The following is a 20573-nucleotide window of genomic DNA, read 5'->3' as shown; positions in this document are numbered from 1 at the left end:
TGCGCTATTTAGGAAATGCATAATCGCCATCCATTACGCATCAGTTGATGTAGCGTTGCATACTTTGTGGTATTCTCGTGATAACCTCGGATAGCGCGTACTTACATGTTAGAATGGTTGGCATAAGAGCGGTAAACATCAAAAAAAGTATAGAGAAGAAATGAGATCCACAGTTACTGTAAGCTTTATTGCCGTCATTGCCAATGTCAAGGTACAACAATCCAATCATGATGCCGATCACTATGTGTGATAAAATACGCATCTGCGTTAACACCTGAAATAAAAATAATAATATAATGAAGGATTCATACGACAATTACGCTCCTGATTGGGGACCATGTATAATCATAATGTAAGACACCATATACAGTAGTATCGCTACTTTCTGCACATACCAACCCAAATACTACTTGAAATGTTTCTTATCCTTCTTGTTTTAATATCAACTGTAGTGCACATGTGGTACGAAGTTACTCGGGACAAGGTGACTGTGTCGTAAATAATAGCTTGAGATGAAGTGTACATGTGGAACATAGCGACTGTGGTGAAAAGTGTTTTTTATATGAGGTGTCTTTGCCCTGCTTTGGTCGCGCAATTGAGTATATAACACACTAAGTAGTCAACCCATTTTCAACTCCAACTCGAGGTAAGATTTGATCTAGTGACTGATGACTCTGGAATCGTTGGGATCCCCAAAATGACGGTTTAATATAAAGGTTAAAGATACACATAATTAGAAGAGTAAAACCTGTTCACCAATCATTGTGACACGCACAGAGACTAGAAAATTACAGCTTACCTGGTCCCTGATTATTGTGAGGAATGTTCTGTGAAACAGTATACAGAATTGTAAAAATGAACTTGTAGCAAATGTATGTTTGACATCCACTTGAACATCAGTCTGTGAAATGAACATAATAGTGTTAGTCAGCCTTTATTCGTCAATTTTCACAATATCGCTCTGATCTATCAAGTAAATTATAGCAAATTTGTTATATTTAGCTGCCCAACATTTGATTTTGAAAATGGTTCAACGTATACTAGAGATTAGACATTTAAATTAACTGTGAAATATATACATTTCCATGCACCACAAACAGTATATAACAGTATATGTAACTACTAGAAAGCACATCCAAAGAAAATGCAAAACTATTAACCATTAAAATTACCACAAGCAGTTCTAAGCCACTATAATGAACACTATAATGTATTAACATTCATACACAGAACAAATGCCGCTAGCATTTCTAGCTAATCGCTTTTTACCTGGTACTTGTTGCTTTCTGTAGATGAGATGGTACCATTGGTGAGACCATTACGAGAATCCATTGTCATGACAACCTGCACTGCTTTGCAATTCTGGATCTTTGCATATGCAAATGAGGAAATGGGACAAAATGAAGTGAAACATCACATGTAGTATATTTTACCCAGAACTCCCTCTGATTTTTTTTTGTTACAATTTGATGAAAGTCACGAGTGACATTTAATTTACCATATTTACAAAGATTTAGTAAAACCTATCAGTTAGTAATTAATGAGTTGTCACAACGATAACATTACTGTATTTTTCTTCATGACAGGCCAACCCTGATTTGACTTGACTGACTATACCTAAAGTTTATGCTTCTACTAAAGTTTTCATACATACAGTATATACAAATAGTACACATACATTATAAAAATGTATGGTGACAAGTTTGGGATAAAGCTCAAGTGTTCTCAATAGTAACAATAACTGTAGTTGGAATACTGCCATCTGGAAAAAATATGACATGTGACGACTGACAGTTGAGGCATTGCTGATTAAACCCAACTTCTTACTTGAAAAAATCATTAACGAGGCAAATAAATTTCATATAGTAAGCATTTTCAGCATTTGACATTTGACCTTACCTCTACTGAAGGTGAAGGGTCACCGGTTCCTTTACTTTCAAAACTCTCTGCACTACTGGAACCAATAAGGATTCCATTCGGCTGATTTGGAGTTGTCGGCGATGACGGCGACGCTGACGTGGGAGGCGTGTAATTATCGTATATACTCTGTGGTCGGTTTTGCTGTCGTTGATATTGACGATCAAAAGATGCACATCGTCCATCTTTAACCGCTTCAACCAACATCGGTAGTTGGGTGCCGTACTCGCCACAGGTCACTTCAATGACTAATGAGTAAAGGAAAAAGTAAAGAAATATAGTGTATATCAAAGAGTGTTGAATTCAATGTTAATTTGTTCTTTATTTACTCATTATTATATGTTAATTTGCAGAAAGATAAGGAAGATAAATCTCTACAATGCAGTGTTTGATATGGGTCCCATGTGATGTATATAATATGTAAAATACAGCTGCTTAACATGGGTAAACCACTGTGTTTGTTTCGCAAACGTCTATGACGTTTCAGGTAAAATCAGAAATCACATAGCACTGCATGTCCCAGGAAAATGACAACACAAGTTAACTATACAACAGCTATAATTTTGAAATTATATAATAGAAACAAAATAAAAATAATAGAAATATTTTTTTTTTTTTTTTTCATGGTATCCTGTGGTCATCTAATAAAACTACTAGATTACTTTAAAACCAGGAGCAGTTCGTGAGCAGAAAATGATGACTAAACTTGACTTTTAAGTAAAATACAACAGCAAGGGATACTAAATATTACCCACAATGCAATGTACATAGCAGAATATAGCCATTCAGCAAATTTTAATTGACCTTATACACATGTACCAATTTAACACACGCCATACAAAATCCACAAAGCATAACAGCGTGAACCCATTGCAGTTACCGGGGTAACCCAAATATGTAAAATCCAATGTTACTATATTCTAGCACTTGAAAAACACATAATGACAAGAACTTTCTAGTTTCTTTTTTTACTTTCAGATGATAACATACATTGTTTTCTGTAATTCAACATATGCTATAATTATATTTTGAACTCCAGTCAAAAAAAAAAAAATGTTAAATGTATTGGATGAGAAAATCTGTTTATTCTTATCAATATACATGTATGGCTTTTGTAGTAAATTGTAAAATCCATAAAATATTGACAAAAAAATAATTAGAAAAATTTTGTTAGTACATGAACTTATTGAATGGAGAGATATACAGAAAAAAATGATCCAAGACAGTCCTGGGTTGTTGAAAATTTAGATTAGTATTGATATGAGGAAGGATTTGCAAGACTTCAAGTATGGTCACTTGATACTAGAATCCAATATGTAACTTAACCAGAAGCTTAGGGAGTCTAGGACCACCTAAAACAGCTTAAAATATACATTCAATTATCAATGTATAATACAGTGTGTATAAAATAGACAACAATTTTGATGCAATTATAGAAACTGTTCTGATATCATGTGACGCTACTAGATGTCGCAAATAATTATTTTTAATTAATTACTATAAAAACATTAAGCTTTAATAGGACAAAAATATTACCCACTATGTTTCAGGGAGATTCAATCACCACATTCCCCCAAAAAATATGGTTTCAAGTTTTTTTTTACATTTCAGGAGAAGGCCAAGATTTATAAAAATCATGCAGCAAACCTGATTTGTATGAAAATCCAATATTTTTTTTATTTTTAGGGGTAGAAGAGGGTTGAAGGAAAGAGATCGTTAAAGACATGGCAGGGAATTAATTAGCATACACACTCTCTTGAGCCTTTAACTGTAACTGGTACTGCCTGTGAAACGCTTCACATCGACCGTTTCGCACAGCATTGACAAGGACTGGAAGATGATTGCCGTACTCTCCGCACGAGACTTCTATAACTGTTATAAAAGTAAACATGCAGGGTTAATTTCATATTATTTCATGCATGTAGTCATGGTTACTCATCAAATTGATGCGGCAATTATGAAAATGGTATAATCGGACTGCAACATGAAAGACGTTATTTTATAAGAGTAAAGCGTGAAGAAAAAATTTGCGGTAGCATACATATCGTCAGTCAATGGAGCGAGATAAGTGCCACAATAGACATTAATAGAAGTGTGAGGGCACTGTAACATGTCAGATTCTGTGAGATAAACCAAGGTTCATTATTTTGTTTTATTTCTCATGACCAAGCCATGTTGATTCATTGATGCAGCAGATATGCAGCAGATATGCATCATCAACTTAACACAATTTAATTTAATTTTATTCATAAAATTGAACTTCAAAAAAGTGAGAACGAATTTCCACTAAATTGATTAAGATTAGCAATTTTTTATTTTCATAAAAGAGACTAAAAAAATGAACAATTATTACCATAATTTTTTTTTATAAATTTTGATACAAGCCAATGGGAAACCACTGTAAACTGCTTAATTTTCACTGCTGGTAAATTTCATTGCGCTTGGGAAGACAACATTTCTCCAAAGTCACTAACACTAGCAAAGGACGCAGAGAAACGCTCACAGCTACAAATTACATGACTTTTAGTGACTAACAAATATTAAAGTAGTATGTCCATTTAGTTCACAATTAAAATAAAAAATACTTGAAAAATTATCATGGTGAAAACATTTATTGTTACACCAAACCACTTTACTCAGAGCTAGGTCATGAGAAACAAAAAAAAAAAATAAGTCACCTTAAGAAAAAGCGCACGATGAGAACACAACGCATTATCATAGTAGTAGTTTTTACTGAATTTAAACATAAATGAAATTCATCTAAGGAATATATAATCAAGTAGATTTCTCACAAATTGATGATGCAGAGGAATGAAGAAAATATTTTGCATATAATTTAAATTAGTAATTTAAAACGATTTTCAGCAGTTCTGCACAAAAACTAATATAAAAAAAAAATTATCATAAGACTGCCAAAGTATCTTCATTGATTGCATAATCAAGATACAAGTTTGCTAGATTCAACAATAACACTGCAAAGCATTGTGGGACTGCAATAAAGCGACTGAGTTAGTAAAAGATGAACTATCACTATCAGAATAAAGGCGCAAAGCTGTGAAAGTATTTCAATGATGTCATCACTGTCAGATGTAAAGCTGAATAGCTGTGGAACTATTTCAATGATGTCATCACTGTCAGATGTAAAGCTGAATAGCTGTGGAACTATTTCAATGATGTCATCACTGTCAGATGTAAAGCTGAATAACTGTGGAACTATTTCAATGATGTCATCACTGTCAGATGTAAAGCTGAATAGCTGTGGAACTATTTCAATGATGTCATCACTGTCAGATGTGAAGCTGAATAGCAGTGGAACTATTTCAATGATGTCATCACTGTCAGATGTGAAGCTGAATAGCAGTGGAACTATTTCAATGATGTCATCACTGTCAGATGTGAAGCTGAATAGCAGTGGAACTATTTCAATGATGTCATCACTGTCAGATGTAAAGCTGAATAGCAGTGGAACTATTTCAATGATGTCATCACTGTCAGATGTGAAGCTGAATAGCTGTGGAACTATTTCAATGATGTCATCACTGTCAGATGTAAAGCTGAATAGCAGTGGAACTATTTCAATGATGTCATCACTGTCAGATGTAAAGCTGAATAGCTGTGGAACTATTTCAATGATGTCATCACTGTCAGATGTGAAGCTGAATAGCTGTGGAACTATTTCAATGATGTCATCACTGTCAGATGTGAAGCTGAATAGCTGTGGAACTATTTCAATGATGTCATCACTGTCAGATGTAAAGCTGAATAGCAGTGGAAGTATTTCAATGATGTCATCACAGTCAGATGTAAAGCTGAATAGCAGTGGAACTATTTCAATGATGTCATCACTGTCAGATGTAAAGCTGAATAGCTGTGGAAATATTTCAATGATGTCATCACTGTCAGATGTAAAGCTGAATAGCTTTGGAACTATTTCAATGATGTCATCACTGTCAGATGTAAAGCTGAATAGCTGTGGAACTATTTCAATGATGTCATCACTGTCAGATGTAAAGCTGAATAGCTGTGGAACTATTCCAATGATGTCATCACTGTCAGATGTAAAGCTGAATAGCTGTGGAACTATTTCAATGATGTCATCACTGTCAGATGTAAAGCTGAATAGCTGTGGAACTATTTCAATGATGTCATCACTGTCAGATGTAAAGCTGAATAGCTGTGGAACTATTTCAATGATGTCATCACTGTCAGATGTAAAGCTGAATAGCTGTGGAACTATTTCAATGATGTCATCACTGTCAGATGTAAAGCTGAATAGCAGTGGAAGTATTTCAATGATGTCATCACAGTCAGATGTAAAGCTGAATAGCAGTGGAACTATTTCAATGATGTCATCACTGTCAGATGTAAAGCTGAATAGCTGTGGAAATATTTCAATGATGTCATCACTGTCAGATGTAAAGCTGAATGGCTTTGGAACTATTTCAATGATGTCATCACTGTCAGATGTAAAGCTGAATAGCTGTGGAACTATTTCAATGATGTCATCACTGTCAGATGTAAAGCTGAATAGCTGTGGAACTATTCCAATGATGTCATCACTGTCAGATGTAAAACTGAATAGCTGTGGAACTATTTCAATGATGTCATCACTGTCAGATGTAAAGCTGAATAGCAGTGGAACTATTTCAATGATGTCATCACTGTCAGATGAAAAGCCGAATAACTGCGGAACTATTTCAATGATGTCATCACTGTCAGATGAAAAGCTGAATAGCAGTGGAACTATTTCAATGATGCCATCACTGTCAGATGAAAAGCTGAATAGCTGTGGAACTATTTCAATGATGTCATCACTGTCAGATGTAAAGCTGAATAGCAGTGGAACTATTTCAATGATGTCATCACTGTCAGATGTAAAGCTGAATAGCAGTGGAACTATTTCAATGCTGTCATCACTGTCAGATGTAAAGCTGAATAACTGTGGAACTATTTCAATGATGTCATCACTGTCAGATGTAAAGCTGAATAGCAGTGGAACTATTTCAATGATGTCATCACTGTCAGATGTAAAGCTGAATAGCAGTGGAACTATTTCAATGCTGTCATCACTGTCAGATGTAAAGCTGAATAACTGTGGAACTATTTCAATGATGTCATCACTGTCAGATGTAAAGCTGAATAGCTGTGGAACTATTTCAATGATGTCATCATTGTCAGATGTAAAGCTGAATAGCTGTGGAACTATTTCAATGATGTCATCACTGTCAGATGTAAAGCTGAATGGCTGTGGAAGTATTTCAATGATGTCATCACTGTCAGATGAAAAGCTGAATGGCTGTGGAACTATTTCAATGATGTCATCACTGTCAGATGTAAAGCTGAATAGCTGTGGAACTATTTCAATGATGTCATCACTGTCAGATGTAAAGCTGAATGGCTGTGGAACTATTTCAATGATGTCATCACTGTCAGATGTAAAGCTGAATAGCTGTGGAACTATTTCAATGATGTCATCACTGTCAGATGTAAAGCTGAATGGCTGTGGAACTATTTCAATGATGTCATCACTGTCAGATGTAAAGCTGAATAGCTGTGGAACTATTTCAATGATGTCATCACTGTCAGATGAAAAGCTGAATAGCTGTGGAACTATTTCAATGATGTCATCACTGTCAGATGTAAAGCTGAATGGCTGTGGAACTATTCCAATGATGTCATCACTGTCAGATGTAAAGCTGAATAGCTGTGAAACTATTTCAATGATGTCATCACTGTCAGATGTAAAGCTGAATGGCTGTGGAACTATTTCAATGATGTCATCACTGTCAGATGTAAAGCTGAATGGCTGTGGAACTATTTCAATGATGTCATCACTGTCAGATGTAAAGCTGAATAGCTGTAGAACTATTTCAATGATGTCATCACTGTCAGATGTAAAGGTGAATAGCTGTAGAACTATTTCAATGATGTCATCACTGTCAGATGTAAAGCTGAATAGCTGTGGAACTATTTCAATGATGTCATCACTGTCAGATGTAAAGCTGAATAGCAGTGGAACTATTTCAATGTCATCACTGTCATATGTAAAGCTGAATAGCTGTGGAACTATTTCAATGATGTCATCACTGTCAGATGTAAAGCTGAATGGCTGTGGAAGTATTTCAATGATGTCATCACTGTCAGATGTAAAGCTGAATGGCTGTGGAACTATTTCAATGATGTCATCACTGTCAGATGTAAAGCTGAATAGCTGTGGAACTATTTCAATGATGTCATCACTGTCAGATGTAAAGCTGAATAGCTGTGGAACTATTTCAATGATGTCATCATTGTCAGATGTAAAGCTGAATAGCTGTGGAACTATTTCAATGATGTCATCACTGTCAGATGTAAAGCTGAATGGCTGTGGAAGTATTTCAATGATGTCATCACTGTCAGATGAAAAGCTGAATGGCTGTGGAACTATTTCAATGATGTCATCACTGTCAGATGTAAAGCTGAATAGCTGTGGAACTATTTCAATGATGTCATCACTGTCAGATGTAAAGCTGAATGGCTGTGGAACTATTTCAATGATGTCATCACTGTCAGATGTAAAGCTGAATAGCTGTGGAACTATTTCAATGATGTCATCACTGTCAGATGTAAAGCTGAATGGCTGTGGAACGATTTCAATGATGTCATCACTGTCAGATGTAAAGCTGAATAGCTGTGGAACTATTTCAATGATGTCATCACTGTCAGATGAAAAGCTGAATAGCTGTGGAACTATTTCAATGATGTCATCACTGTCAGATGTAAAGCTGAATGGCTGTGGAACTATTCCAATGATGTCATCACTGTCAGATGTAAAGCTGAATAGCTGTGAAACTATTTCAATGATGTCATCACTGTCAGATGTAAAGCTGAATGGCTGTGGAACTATTTCAATGATGTCATCACTGTCAGATGTAAAGCTGAATGGCTGTGGAACTATTTCAATGATGTCATCACTGTCAGATGTAAAGCTGAATAGCTGTAGAACTATTTCAATGATGTCATCACTGTCAGATGTAAAGCTGAATAGCTGTGAAACTATTTCAATGATGTCATCACTGTCAGATGTAAAGCTGAATGGCTGTGGAACTATTTCAATGATGTCATCACTGTCAGATGTAAAGCTGAATGGCTGTGGAACTATTTCAATGATGTCATCACTGTCAGATGTAAAGCTGAATAGCTGTAGAACTATTTCAATGATGTCATCACTGTCAGATGTAAAGGTGAATAGCTGTAGAACTATTTCAATGATGTCATCACTGTCAGATGTAAAGCTGAATAGCTGTGGAACTATTTCAATGATGTCATCACTGTCAGATGTAAAGCTGAATAGCTGTGGAACTATTTCAATGATGTCATCACTGTCAGATGTAAAGCTGAATAGCTGTGGAACTATTCCAATGATGTCATCACTGTCAGATGTAAAGCTGAATAGCTGTGGAACTATTTCAATGATGTCATCACTGTCAGATGTAAAGCTGAATAGCTGTGGAACTATTTCAATGATGTCATCACTGTCAGATGTAAAGCTGAATAGCTGTGGAATTATTTCAATGATGTCATCACTGTCAGATGTAAAGCTGAATAACTGTGGAATTATTTCAATGATGTCATCACTGTCAGATGTAAAGCTGAATAACTGTGGAATTATTTCAATGATGTCATCACTGTCAGATGTAAAGCTGAATAACTATCATAATCAATCAATTTTTATCATCAAGTATTAATAAATGCATTTTTGTTTAATTTGTGCTTTCATTAAAGATACATTTCTAATAGAGCAAATATGGTATACATAATTAGCATACAATCCATTGGTAATATTCAGCCAATACCCTCCACATTAATTATACTTATATTTGCGGCTGAATAGTTTATACATACCAAAATCAGCTGGATTGTGGTAAGGTGGACAAGTCAGGCCCAAGTGTTTCAAGTAAGGTACCAAACCATTGACAGAACCCTGATACAAACACTGTCCTTCACCAAGTACATAGAGCTACAAGGAATTCAAAATACATTACATTAATTCTGATAGACTGAGATACTGGTATAAATCATAAAGGACGCCCTCTATGAAACAAGTTTTATATCAAAGTTGTTTTGAATAATCTATGAAGGGAGTCCTCAATGAAAAAAAAGTTTTATATCAAAGTTGTTTTAAATAATCTATGAAGAGAGCCCTCAATGGACTAATAAAAGTTTTATATTAAAATTGTTTTAAATAATCTATGAAGAGAGCCCTCAATGGACTAATAAAAGTTTTATATTAAAATTGTTTTAAATAATCTATGAAGGGAGCCCTCTATGAAATAAAAGTTTTATATCAAAGTTGTTTTAAATAATCTATGAAGAGAGCCCTCAATGGACTAATAAAAGTTTTATATTAAAATTGTTTTAAATAATCTATGAAGGGAGCCCTCTATGAAATAAATGTTTTATATCAACGTTGTTTTAAATAATCTATGAAGAGAGCCCTCAATAGACTAATAAAAGTTTTATATCAAAGTTGTTTTAAATAATCTATGAAGAGAGCCCTCAATGGACTAATAAAAGTTTTATATTAAAATTGTTTTAAATAATCTATGAAGGGAGCCCTCTATGAAATAAATGTTTTATATCAAAGTTGTTTTAAATAATCTATGAAGAGAGCCCTCAATGGACTAATAAAAGTTGTATATTAAAGTTGTTTGAAATAATCTATGAAGGGAGCCCTCAATGAACTAATAAAAGTTTTATATCAAAGTTTTCTTTTGCATAATGTATGAAGGGAGCCCTCTATGAAATACTGATCAGTCTAAGTAGTAGATATTAATTAATTTGGCTGGAAACTATTTTTTGTCAAAATTGTCATTTGTTGAATATGTTATGCACAAAATGGGTTTCTATGGAGATAAAGGTTACATGTCTGGCTTAAATCTATAAAATTGAGAATGCTTTCATAGATATGTAAAATAAATAGAGAAATAACAGATACTACTGTCAATTGCTTTACCAAAATTTTGTATAAAGCACAATTTTTTGCAAATTTCATGAATTACTAAAAATCACTAATCAAGACTAATCAACTATCTTAATATTTTGTCTTCTTAAATTCCATAAATCATCAAATTGGAAAATTAAGTAGCTTTCAGGATTTAGCGTTACCTACAGCCCCCCCCCCCCCCCCGCCCTCTTTCCCCACTGCACACATGTACATGTACTTACCTTGTCAAACATTTCAAATAGTTTAGCACTTGGCTGATGTATCGTACAAATCACAGTTCGACCGTCTCTGGCTAAAGACTTCAGTAAAGACACACACTGTAAACACGATGAGCTGTCCAAACCACTGCACAGAGAAATATATACATATTATTGTTATTCATATTATAACAATGACACTATCTGACTAAACTGATTACCTCTATGATCTAATAACCAATCAGGGAAGACTTTGCTTAGGTACTAGTTTAGATACCCAATCATCTTAGAGATTTCAAACATGTAGAGATTACCATATTTTAACTTTGCACTATTTGAAATCCAGATTTCAGTGAATTGAATAGAATTTGATTAAATTAATAACTTTCACTCGAATACATTTAATAAATATTATAGTGATGTCACTATCATGTTACAAATATACCGATCACAGTCCAGATAAACCTTATGTTATATAACAGTGATAATCAAATTTAATTATTGTCACATGACTCCCTTGTGAATTTATGATTGGTGGATTGGTGACCAATAAGCATTGATAAATAATGTCACATGACTACCATGCATGTGAATTCATGATTGGTGGATTGTTGACCAATAAGCATTGATAAATAATGTCACATGATTACTTTTGGGGGCATGATTGGTGGATTGTTGACCAATAAGCATTGATAAATAATGTCACATGACTACCATGTGAATTCATGATTGGTGGATTTGTGACCAATAAGCATTGATAAATAATGTCACATGATTACTTGTGGGGGCATGATTGGTTGATTGTTGACCAATAAGCATTGATAAATAATGTCACATGACTACCTTGTGAATTCATGATTGGTGGATTTGTGACCAATAAGCATTGATAAATAATGTCACATGATTACCTTGTGGGTTCATCAAAAAACATGATTGGTGGATTGTTGACAAGTTCCAGAGCTATAGATAATCTTTTCATCTGTCCACCAGACAGATTTTTGGTCCTTGTTTTAGTACTCTCTGATAAACCAAGTAGACTTAAGATTTCCTCAACCTGTGAAAAGAATAAAATTATAATTTCAATAATAACAATAACGGGCACTCATTCCCAAAATCTTCTCAAAATGTTGGTTAAACATGAAAAAAAAATTAGTGGCATTGAAAATGTGAAAGAATAGCGCCCTCTGTGTTGATCTATATGATTATGGTATCTTGATTAATTTGATGAGCAAATATTGAAAATTAAAAACACATCATTGAAATGAACGTAATTAGTCAGCAATATCGTTCCTCTGTGAAATGTATCACAAAAATGTTCAGCCCCAAATATTCTACAGAATATGTGGGTTATTCTGATAAAAAATTATGTACTGCAAAATACTTTAATTTGGCTTTGAATTAATTTTCGCTAAAGGAACGATTCAGTGAAAATAAAACCCAGCGAATATACTTTTTTTTCATATTTTTTACATTCAATCGTCAGAAATCAATGAAAATAAATTCCATACAAAACACCCAAAAAGTCCTTCAATGAAAATTAATTCCAGCTTAAAAAAAATAAAGTATTTTACAGTACATTATTTTTTTTTAATATACATTGTTGTTATAAACTGACCGCCAATTTCTTTTCTGATGAACTCATTTTCTGTGGCAGTTTGAGATTTGCTGCCACCATCATGGCCTCCATAACGCTGAGATTTGGCAGGAGGTGATTGTCCTGCATTATGTAGCAAGACATCTTGCGGAATGTACGAAGATCACGCTCTTTACCATTAATGTAGATCTGACCTTTCACCGATCTTGTCCTAGACACAAAAAAACAAACAAATTAATTAAATTAAGTATGGGAATGAGATTGTTGATTAAAATTGAAACTCAAAAATCTATAGTGCTGCATACCTCTTAAGAAAATATTAAATACTGTGAAATACTTTATTTCCGCTTGGAATTAATTTTCGCTATTTTCGCTGAAAGAATGATTCAGTGAAAATAAGATCCAGCGAATATACCTTTTTTCCTATACTTACATTCAACTTGTCAAAAATCAGTGAAAATAAATTCAATACAAAATACCCAATTAGTCTTTTCAGCTAAAATTAATTCCAGTTAAAATAAAGTATTTTACAGTATGCTTACACACCAAGTTTTGGTTATTTTTTATTATTTTTTTCAAAGTTAATTTCTTTTTATCTGTCGTCAAATAGCTATGTACTTCATTGTGACCTTGACTTTTTCTTTTGAGTTTTGTAATGTTTTATATAGTAGAAATGAACAAAATTATTTAAAAAAAAATTATATGTACATGTACACACCACTTCTCCATAGCCTAGGTATGGTGGTAGTAATATCTCATTAACTATTCAGATTTATGCAAATGTCACACAAGATAAAGGAAATACCTCATGCTCATTGGTCAGTTCAAATGTTACATAATTATTGATCTCCATGAAGTTGGAAACAATTTCCTTTTAATAAAACAAAAAATTGGTAAAAATTTATAAAACACGGGTTCAGAATTTGACCTTTTGAGTGCAAAATTTTTTTACCGTTCAAATTGAAGTTAATTTGTTCACATTTTCAGTACTTTTCACTGAATTCAATCTTAATTTTTCACCAAACAAAAAAAAAACATTACATTTTTTGATAAAATAATTTGACATTTTCACAATATTTAATGAGGAAATGAGCAGACTACTAATAGAACCTGAAGTTGACTTTGGCACACATAGATTTAAAGACTTCAATGCAGTTCAGTTACCCTACATTTTTTATCCTTGTATTTTACTATAGTAAGTCAGGGGAAATAGCTTTTCAAAATTTCAAAAATCTTTTTTTTTTAAATCTGTTTTTCATGAAAAAATTCTCACTGAAAAAAATTGTGGAAATATCTGCAGTTATGCAGAAGATTTCAGTAAGAAATAGGATGAACTTACTTGTAGCCAGCTAACAGGTTCATGAGCGAAGATTTCCCGGCTCCAGAGGGACCCATTATTGCTGATAATTCACCGGACACGAACTTCCCTTCTATGTTCTTTAGGATTAATTTCTGATCTGAAATTGGAAGAGAAAATCATGTATTGTGTTGAATAGCACCTTCTAGTGTCCAATTAGTGTTTTATTTTCAAAAAATGGAATCTGAATTACAGAACTGTATGCTCTACAATTGCATAACTCATACTGTAAGAATCTGATAGACAGCTTACATTTTCAACATAGTAAATTTTCAACATTTATTTTCACAGAAGAGCTGAATCAATGGAAATACCTTTTTTTCTATATTTTACATTCAACTCATCAAAAATCAGTAAAAAATAAACTTTATACAAAACAGCATGTATTTTCATGTTTTAAAAAAAAAAGCAGGTGCAAGTTTTTTAATAAAACACATTTTTCCCCTTCATGAGTGTTTTGTTTGACAGCATTGATATTTTCGGGGGCGGACATCCGGGCATTTCACCGCCTGGCAACCATCACGGTGAAAACAAAGGCCGAAAACTTTCAGAAAACGGTATTCTGAGATGGTTGTTGAGACTCCCTTGAACAGTGTCACAAGATTACCCCCTGTATGTCCAAAATATATAAATTTGTTTGTCCAGGATTACTTCGAAGTTGAGTTTTTACTGTTTTATCGAATTTAGTCTGCGTTCTACAGGAGCTTGTGCAAAGCCCATAGAAATACATGGTACATTGGTGTGCATCTTAGCAACATAGAACATCTTGTGACGTAGCTCCGCCCCAGAGAATAATGTGCTCACAGAAATATTGAAGAGTGCCCTCTATTGTCAATAAATGCTTTTTATTTCAATATATGTTTCTTTGTACTCAAGTACATCTACTAGAATAAATAAACAAAGAAGTACCAACAATTCTAAAGGTTTTGTGCTGCAATTAAAATTTATAACAAGGTGAGAGGTCTCATAAGCATTCACTAATTAAATCCACTCTGTTTTGAAAACAACTTTTTGTGAGGGACTGGATGTTTGTATTTTCACATGGTGCTAGTGTAAACAGATTTTAGGCTTGTGAAAAGGCGGACTAATACGTTTAGAGTGATTAGTCAGAAATCAGTTGTTTTTAAAATGGCGGACTAATACGTTTACAGTGAGTAGTCAGAAATCAGCTGTTTTCAAATGGCAGACTAATGCATGTACGTTCGGAGTGAGTAGACAGGTTGGTCAACTTTTTTAATATTGCCAATACAACATCTGTGAAAATATGGAAGATATTATTTGATTTGATTTTAAAAACTAGACAAATCACTTGTTTAATTTTTAAAACTTTGGGTACTCATTGTCTGTATGTGTAACATAGCCTTGCTAAGCTGTTATAGCGCCCTCCATTGGTTTAATTGTAGTGTAAGACCTAAATATTCAGACAATACAAATACAGAAAGGAAGGAAAGCACTTAAAAATATGGGAGAACTTTACTAGAATAAAACAAGCTAAATAATTGAAAAATGGGAACAATTGAATAATTAACTTCCGTGAAAAATTAAATTTAAAAAAACATCTATTATTAAACAATCTAAAAAAAACAGAATCATATTAATTGTTTTGCATTATTTATAATGTGAAATATTAAATAATAATTCTATATCATGATGAATTGTTTTATTGAATAATTTATGTCAAAAAAATAAATTATTTTTTGATGAAAGAATTTTTTCTCAATATTTTTTTTAATTCTATTCTTTTGGAAAAGTTTAAAAATAATTTTAAAATTATCATTAACATCAGCAGCAACAGGTACCTAAAAGAATCATGCACCCAAAGTGTGCCCCTCAGAAAACAAGCCCCTCAGGGAAAAGCTGGAGCTGGTTCATACCTATGCATATATGGTATGACCCACGAAAAAGGGTGAACAAACTTTCCATGCAGTGTACATTTCCTTGGCTTGTGTTTCAATAATACATGACATAAAAACAGTAAAACCATCATGAAACCGATCAATTCTTTTATCTAAAAAAAGCCTAACCTGCTAATTGAATCTGATTCTCTCCTTCACATTAAAAAGTAATAGTCATTATAGGTCAAATAGCTGTTAGCAAATACAGTATAATCTGAGGTCAACAAACTTTTTACACAAAACACAAACATGGTATTATAGCATTTCAGTTTAGGAATTATTTATTCCAGGATGATTAATATTTTCAGGAAACGAGGAAAAAAATAAATATATAAATATATACATATAATGATTCCATCTTCTTTTTTCAATGTTGTATACCCCCTTGGCATCTTATCAAAAGGTTAACAAACTATCAGCAAAGGATCATGGGATAGCACATTCATTTCCTGGTCTAGAATGATGCAGTGAACCCAACCATTATTAAACAAATTATTTGGGGAGAGGGACTGTAAACATTTTCAAATTTTTTAGCAAACACATTGGAAGGAAAATACGATTGACAATAAAAATATGAGAAACGTTGCTGTCAATATTGTATTAATAGGGCAAGCTGACTTTGAAGGTCAACAAACTTTCATTTTTCTCTTGGCATCATTGCAAGAGTTCAAATTGTATTTTTTAGCTTTGAAGGTCAAACACAAAACAAAAAACATGTGCGCTGCTTTTCCAATTAATTAAAATATGATTTCATTTTTTTTTTTTTTAAATATGTTTTTAATTACTTATTTTTATTATACAAGATATTTTCTTTATTTTATTTGAATTTATAATATATATCGCTGGTAGTTTGGTTGTCGTGAAAGCCCACAATGTATGCAATAATATAAAAAAAAATTACAAAATAATAAAAATATACAATAAAAATAAAATCAAAAATATAAAATACAAAACATCAGATTTTAATCAGATTGGCTGCTTTTCCAAATTATATGTATTGTTAGTTACCAGTTAAAATAAAACTGCATCAATAGACAATCACAAAAATAAATAAAACAATATGTTTTAATTATTGTCCAATCAATACATGTAAATATAAAAAAAAATACTTATTTTACAAGAGTGCTAAAATCTTTTTTTTATAATTATTTCTTGTTAGCTTTTAGTATTTCATGTAAATATAAAAAAATACTGTTTATATGTGACTTTTTTATGTCTAAACTTGTTTTACAAAAATGCTAAATTCTTCTCTTTTCTAATTCATTCTCGTTAGCTTTCAGTATTTCAATTTAGCATAGCACAGAGTAAGCATAATTTAACTTGCAAGCTGGCCATAAGCTGATTTGCCTTGTACATAGAAACTTAGAAGTTTTAATGTGAATATCGTTATAATCAATATTCTCAATTTATTTTTATTTAGGCAGATTACTCAAAACTATTTAGATTTGATGGTTTTGAAAGCAAACGAAGCTACTTTTAAGCCAGTAATACTACTTTTTGGCTCATTGCTTTTATTCTGACCATCCACTAACACTGTCACATCAACCTCTGCTGCTCGTTGGTCGATACTCCCGCTGTACTGTTTTTGTGCATTCTTTGAGGTATCCTCGTCACAACCTCATACATGTATTATAAAAAAAAGTATAGAAGAAATTCTGAAGGTTTATTATGCGAGTGTTGGCAAACTTTAACTTGTTCATTCAACGAGTTAAGTAGTTCTGCTGAAAGGCATTTATTAGTTATTATTAGTTTCTCAGAATTTGTTCGGGATAATAATGAATAGGAAATAGAAATATGACAAACACATCTGCGTTTTATCACATCGATGTGAAACCAAATGAATTTATTAGAATTTGATTCATATACAAGGTTACATCCAATTAGCTTTATTCACTTTTTCAACCCAACAAACGAATTCCCCTGTCAAATGATAATTCAGTTATCGCGTCCATGTATCCACGCACATTTAAACGTTTTTGGTAATTGTCTTGAGTTTTGACATTACAAAACAAATAAGGCATGCATTGCGCTGGTGAAATTTAAACGAAAAAAAAAATTCCCAACTTCAAGGAGAAAACATAATATCAGATTGGTCTACTCCACGGAAGTTGACAAAAAAGAGTATATGGGGGTTTAGGTTTAAAAAAAAGAAACTACATGAACAAGGCTTCTTAAAAAGTGTTATTGTTCCACCATCCTTGAAAGACAATTCAGCAAAGTATAAAACACACTCTACACTATTGTACAGTTCCAATTATAAGTGCTTCTATCGATTCTTACTTGTTAATACATCCACCGAGAAAATGAGACACAGTGTCTGAGCACAGTCGTTAGTCTTGCATAAACCACCATGGTGTCTGTGCATAGCCATCAGTCTTGTGTGAACCAATCTACTCAAACCTCTCCATCCATGTACTTAATCGCCATGGCTTCCAAAGTTTAATGAACATTTTTCTGTTAGACTGGTCAACCAGGTGTTTAAGCAGTTATTGCGTAGAGTATTGACCTTATACATGTATAGTACCTGAGCTGACATAAACGACGGAGGTGTGTCTAAAATATTAAAATTTTAATAATCCAACATAAAGTAAATGCAATTTTTGGGGTTAATTTTTGCTTCTATTAGAAATACATTCTATATACATGTATATATACACTCAATAGTAATGCTAAATTTGCGGAGACCATCACAGTGGCCATCACCATAGTAACATCTATACAACTGAACGCATTGAATGACTAATGGCTTGGTCTTTATCTTAAAATCAAGAGAAAAAATTTGAGTAAAACAATGGACTTGTCTAACAGCCTTACATTTGGAAATTCTTTTTGATTCAGAATAAATTCATTGTATTATGGAATAACACCATTTACACTGAATAAACAGCTATCATTTTGTAATGATTACTACGATCAGATTCAGTTCCACCAGTTTTCATTCTCGGTCCTAATAAAATTAGTTTTGATGAATGTTCATCGTGACACATCAAGTAATGTTATTAATTATGATAGTGGAGTCACATTATGGAGACAAACGAGAGAACTGCTCATTTGCTAAAATGACAGGTATGGCAGTGATGTCTTAAACATTCTTTGAATTTTAATTTGTTGCCAAAAAAAGTAGTTTTTGGTTTGAATTTCTAGATAAAAAATAACCATGAACTTGAGAGCCTATTTCCAGGCGAGACAAACAAATATTCATCCACTTTAAAGAAAAACCTGTTTATCATTCTATCAAAATATTAAAACTTTTAATCAAATTAAATTTTTCCAAATGTTATAATAATTCTGAACCAAATTTTTAGGGTTGACGGCGGAATTGTGAGGAAAAGTTTCTACATGAATAAACTAATTCAAAGCTCATCAAATGTGAATGCTGCTTGCAAAGTGAATAAACTATCCGATGCAATTAACTGTAGCAGATGTATATGGACTAGTTGGCATGACGATGAAACATATAAACTCACTCAGCTGTTCCAGACAGCATCATACCGATAGCAAATTTCTGACAATATGTCCCAGAATACTGTAAAATACGTTCTTTATCTAGTATAATAATTTAGCTAATTTAGCTAATTAATAAGTTCGCTAATTTAAAATATATTATTAAAATAAGATTGTTAGAACTTTAGCTAAATTAAGATTCTCTTAATTTATACCGGAAGTCATACGGGTATATTGCTTATTAACAATAACAGAAATTGTGTAATTGAAACCAAAATGACCATCGCTAATGTTGCATTTGACATATTTCTATGAATATTGCGAGTCGATTTGAATCAAAAAAACTAACAAATCAAAAAGAGATTTGTTTAGACAACACATTTTAATATCAAAAAAATTTCCAGTTGATGATGATGTAATATAGTTGATGCAATTTACAATAAGGTATATGATAATTGATTTCACAATTCACCCCCCCCCCCCTCTCTCCCACTCCTCCGATGGTGTAGGTATAATGCTTTATAATAACTACTATGTGTAACTATAGCAGGTGAACACACTTTGGTTCGTGTCGTGTGTGGCTATGAACCGTAAGATTGAGTTCAACAAACTTTCTGACTGATCGCAACCATTATTTGCAGCCATGGTATCAACAACATGAAAAGCACACATCAAGGTTGCCATGGTTACAGTTGTTGATCATCTATTCAACAACAGAACACTGACGGGATAAGATACTTGAATTCTTTAATTTGATCCCAGGATTTATTGAATTCATCAGTCTGGAAAAATATCATGAATGTCATACTCAAGTCAAATTTCGAAATTCTTTTTAAGATTTATGATTGCATCTGTTTCCATGGCAACCTCATTTGTGTCATCTTTTACTTTTGTTATTCAACCGTTTCAGTATCAGATCCAAAGTTGCTTTTCATCATCCAATGGAAATAATCGGATCCAGAAACTAATCACGTTAGTGCTTAATAACGGAACAAAGCAACTTTTGACTAAAGGTTGTTTGAATCAGGATATCAAAATATAATATATATCAGATTTTTACCACAATGGAAGTTATATATATTCTACTCACATATTCATGGTAACAGTTTTTAATCACATGTACACCAAATTGTTTTGAATGATAATACAAAGCATTACATAATGTAAATAATTATTTATGTAG

General features: G+C 32.8%; 1 protein-coding gene across 1 annotated transcript in view; it reads right to left on the bottom strand.

Moving 5' to 3' along the window:
- The window catches only part of LOC100369762 (ATP-binding cassette sub-family G member 4-like), a 64829-nt gene that overhangs the window by 9952 nt on the left and 34304 nt on the right, over positions 1-20573 (bottom strand). Inside the window, exons 2-10 of the mRNA XM_085499253.1 lie at positions 14034-14151; positions 12716-12905; positions 12009-12154; positions 11125-11248; positions 9802-9916; positions 1900-2165; positions 1270-1368; positions 800-901; positions 106-274 (exon numbers count right to left, since the gene is read on the bottom strand). Coding sequence (XP_085355379.1) covers positions 106-274; positions 800-901; positions 1270-1368; positions 1900-2165; positions 9802-9916; positions 11125-11248; positions 12009-12154; positions 12716-12905; positions 14034-14151 — 1329 coding nt within the window. The remainder of the gene's footprint in view (positions 1-105; positions 275-799; positions 902-1269; positions 1369-1899; positions 2166-9801; positions 9917-11124; positions 11249-12008; positions 12155-12715; positions 12906-14033; positions 14152-20573) is intronic.

Source organism: Saccoglossus kowalevskii, chromosome 5, assembly GCF_978046115.1.
Source record: "Saccoglossus kowalevskii chromosome 5, keSacKowa6.1, whole genome shotgun sequence".
Classification (NCBI taxonomy): Eukaryota; Metazoa; Hemichordata; class Enteropneusta; family Harrimaniidae; genus Saccoglossus; species Saccoglossus kowalevskii.
The sequence above is the reverse complement of the archived record's forward strand: the minus strand, read 5'-3'. Positions and strand labels throughout refer to the sequence as shown.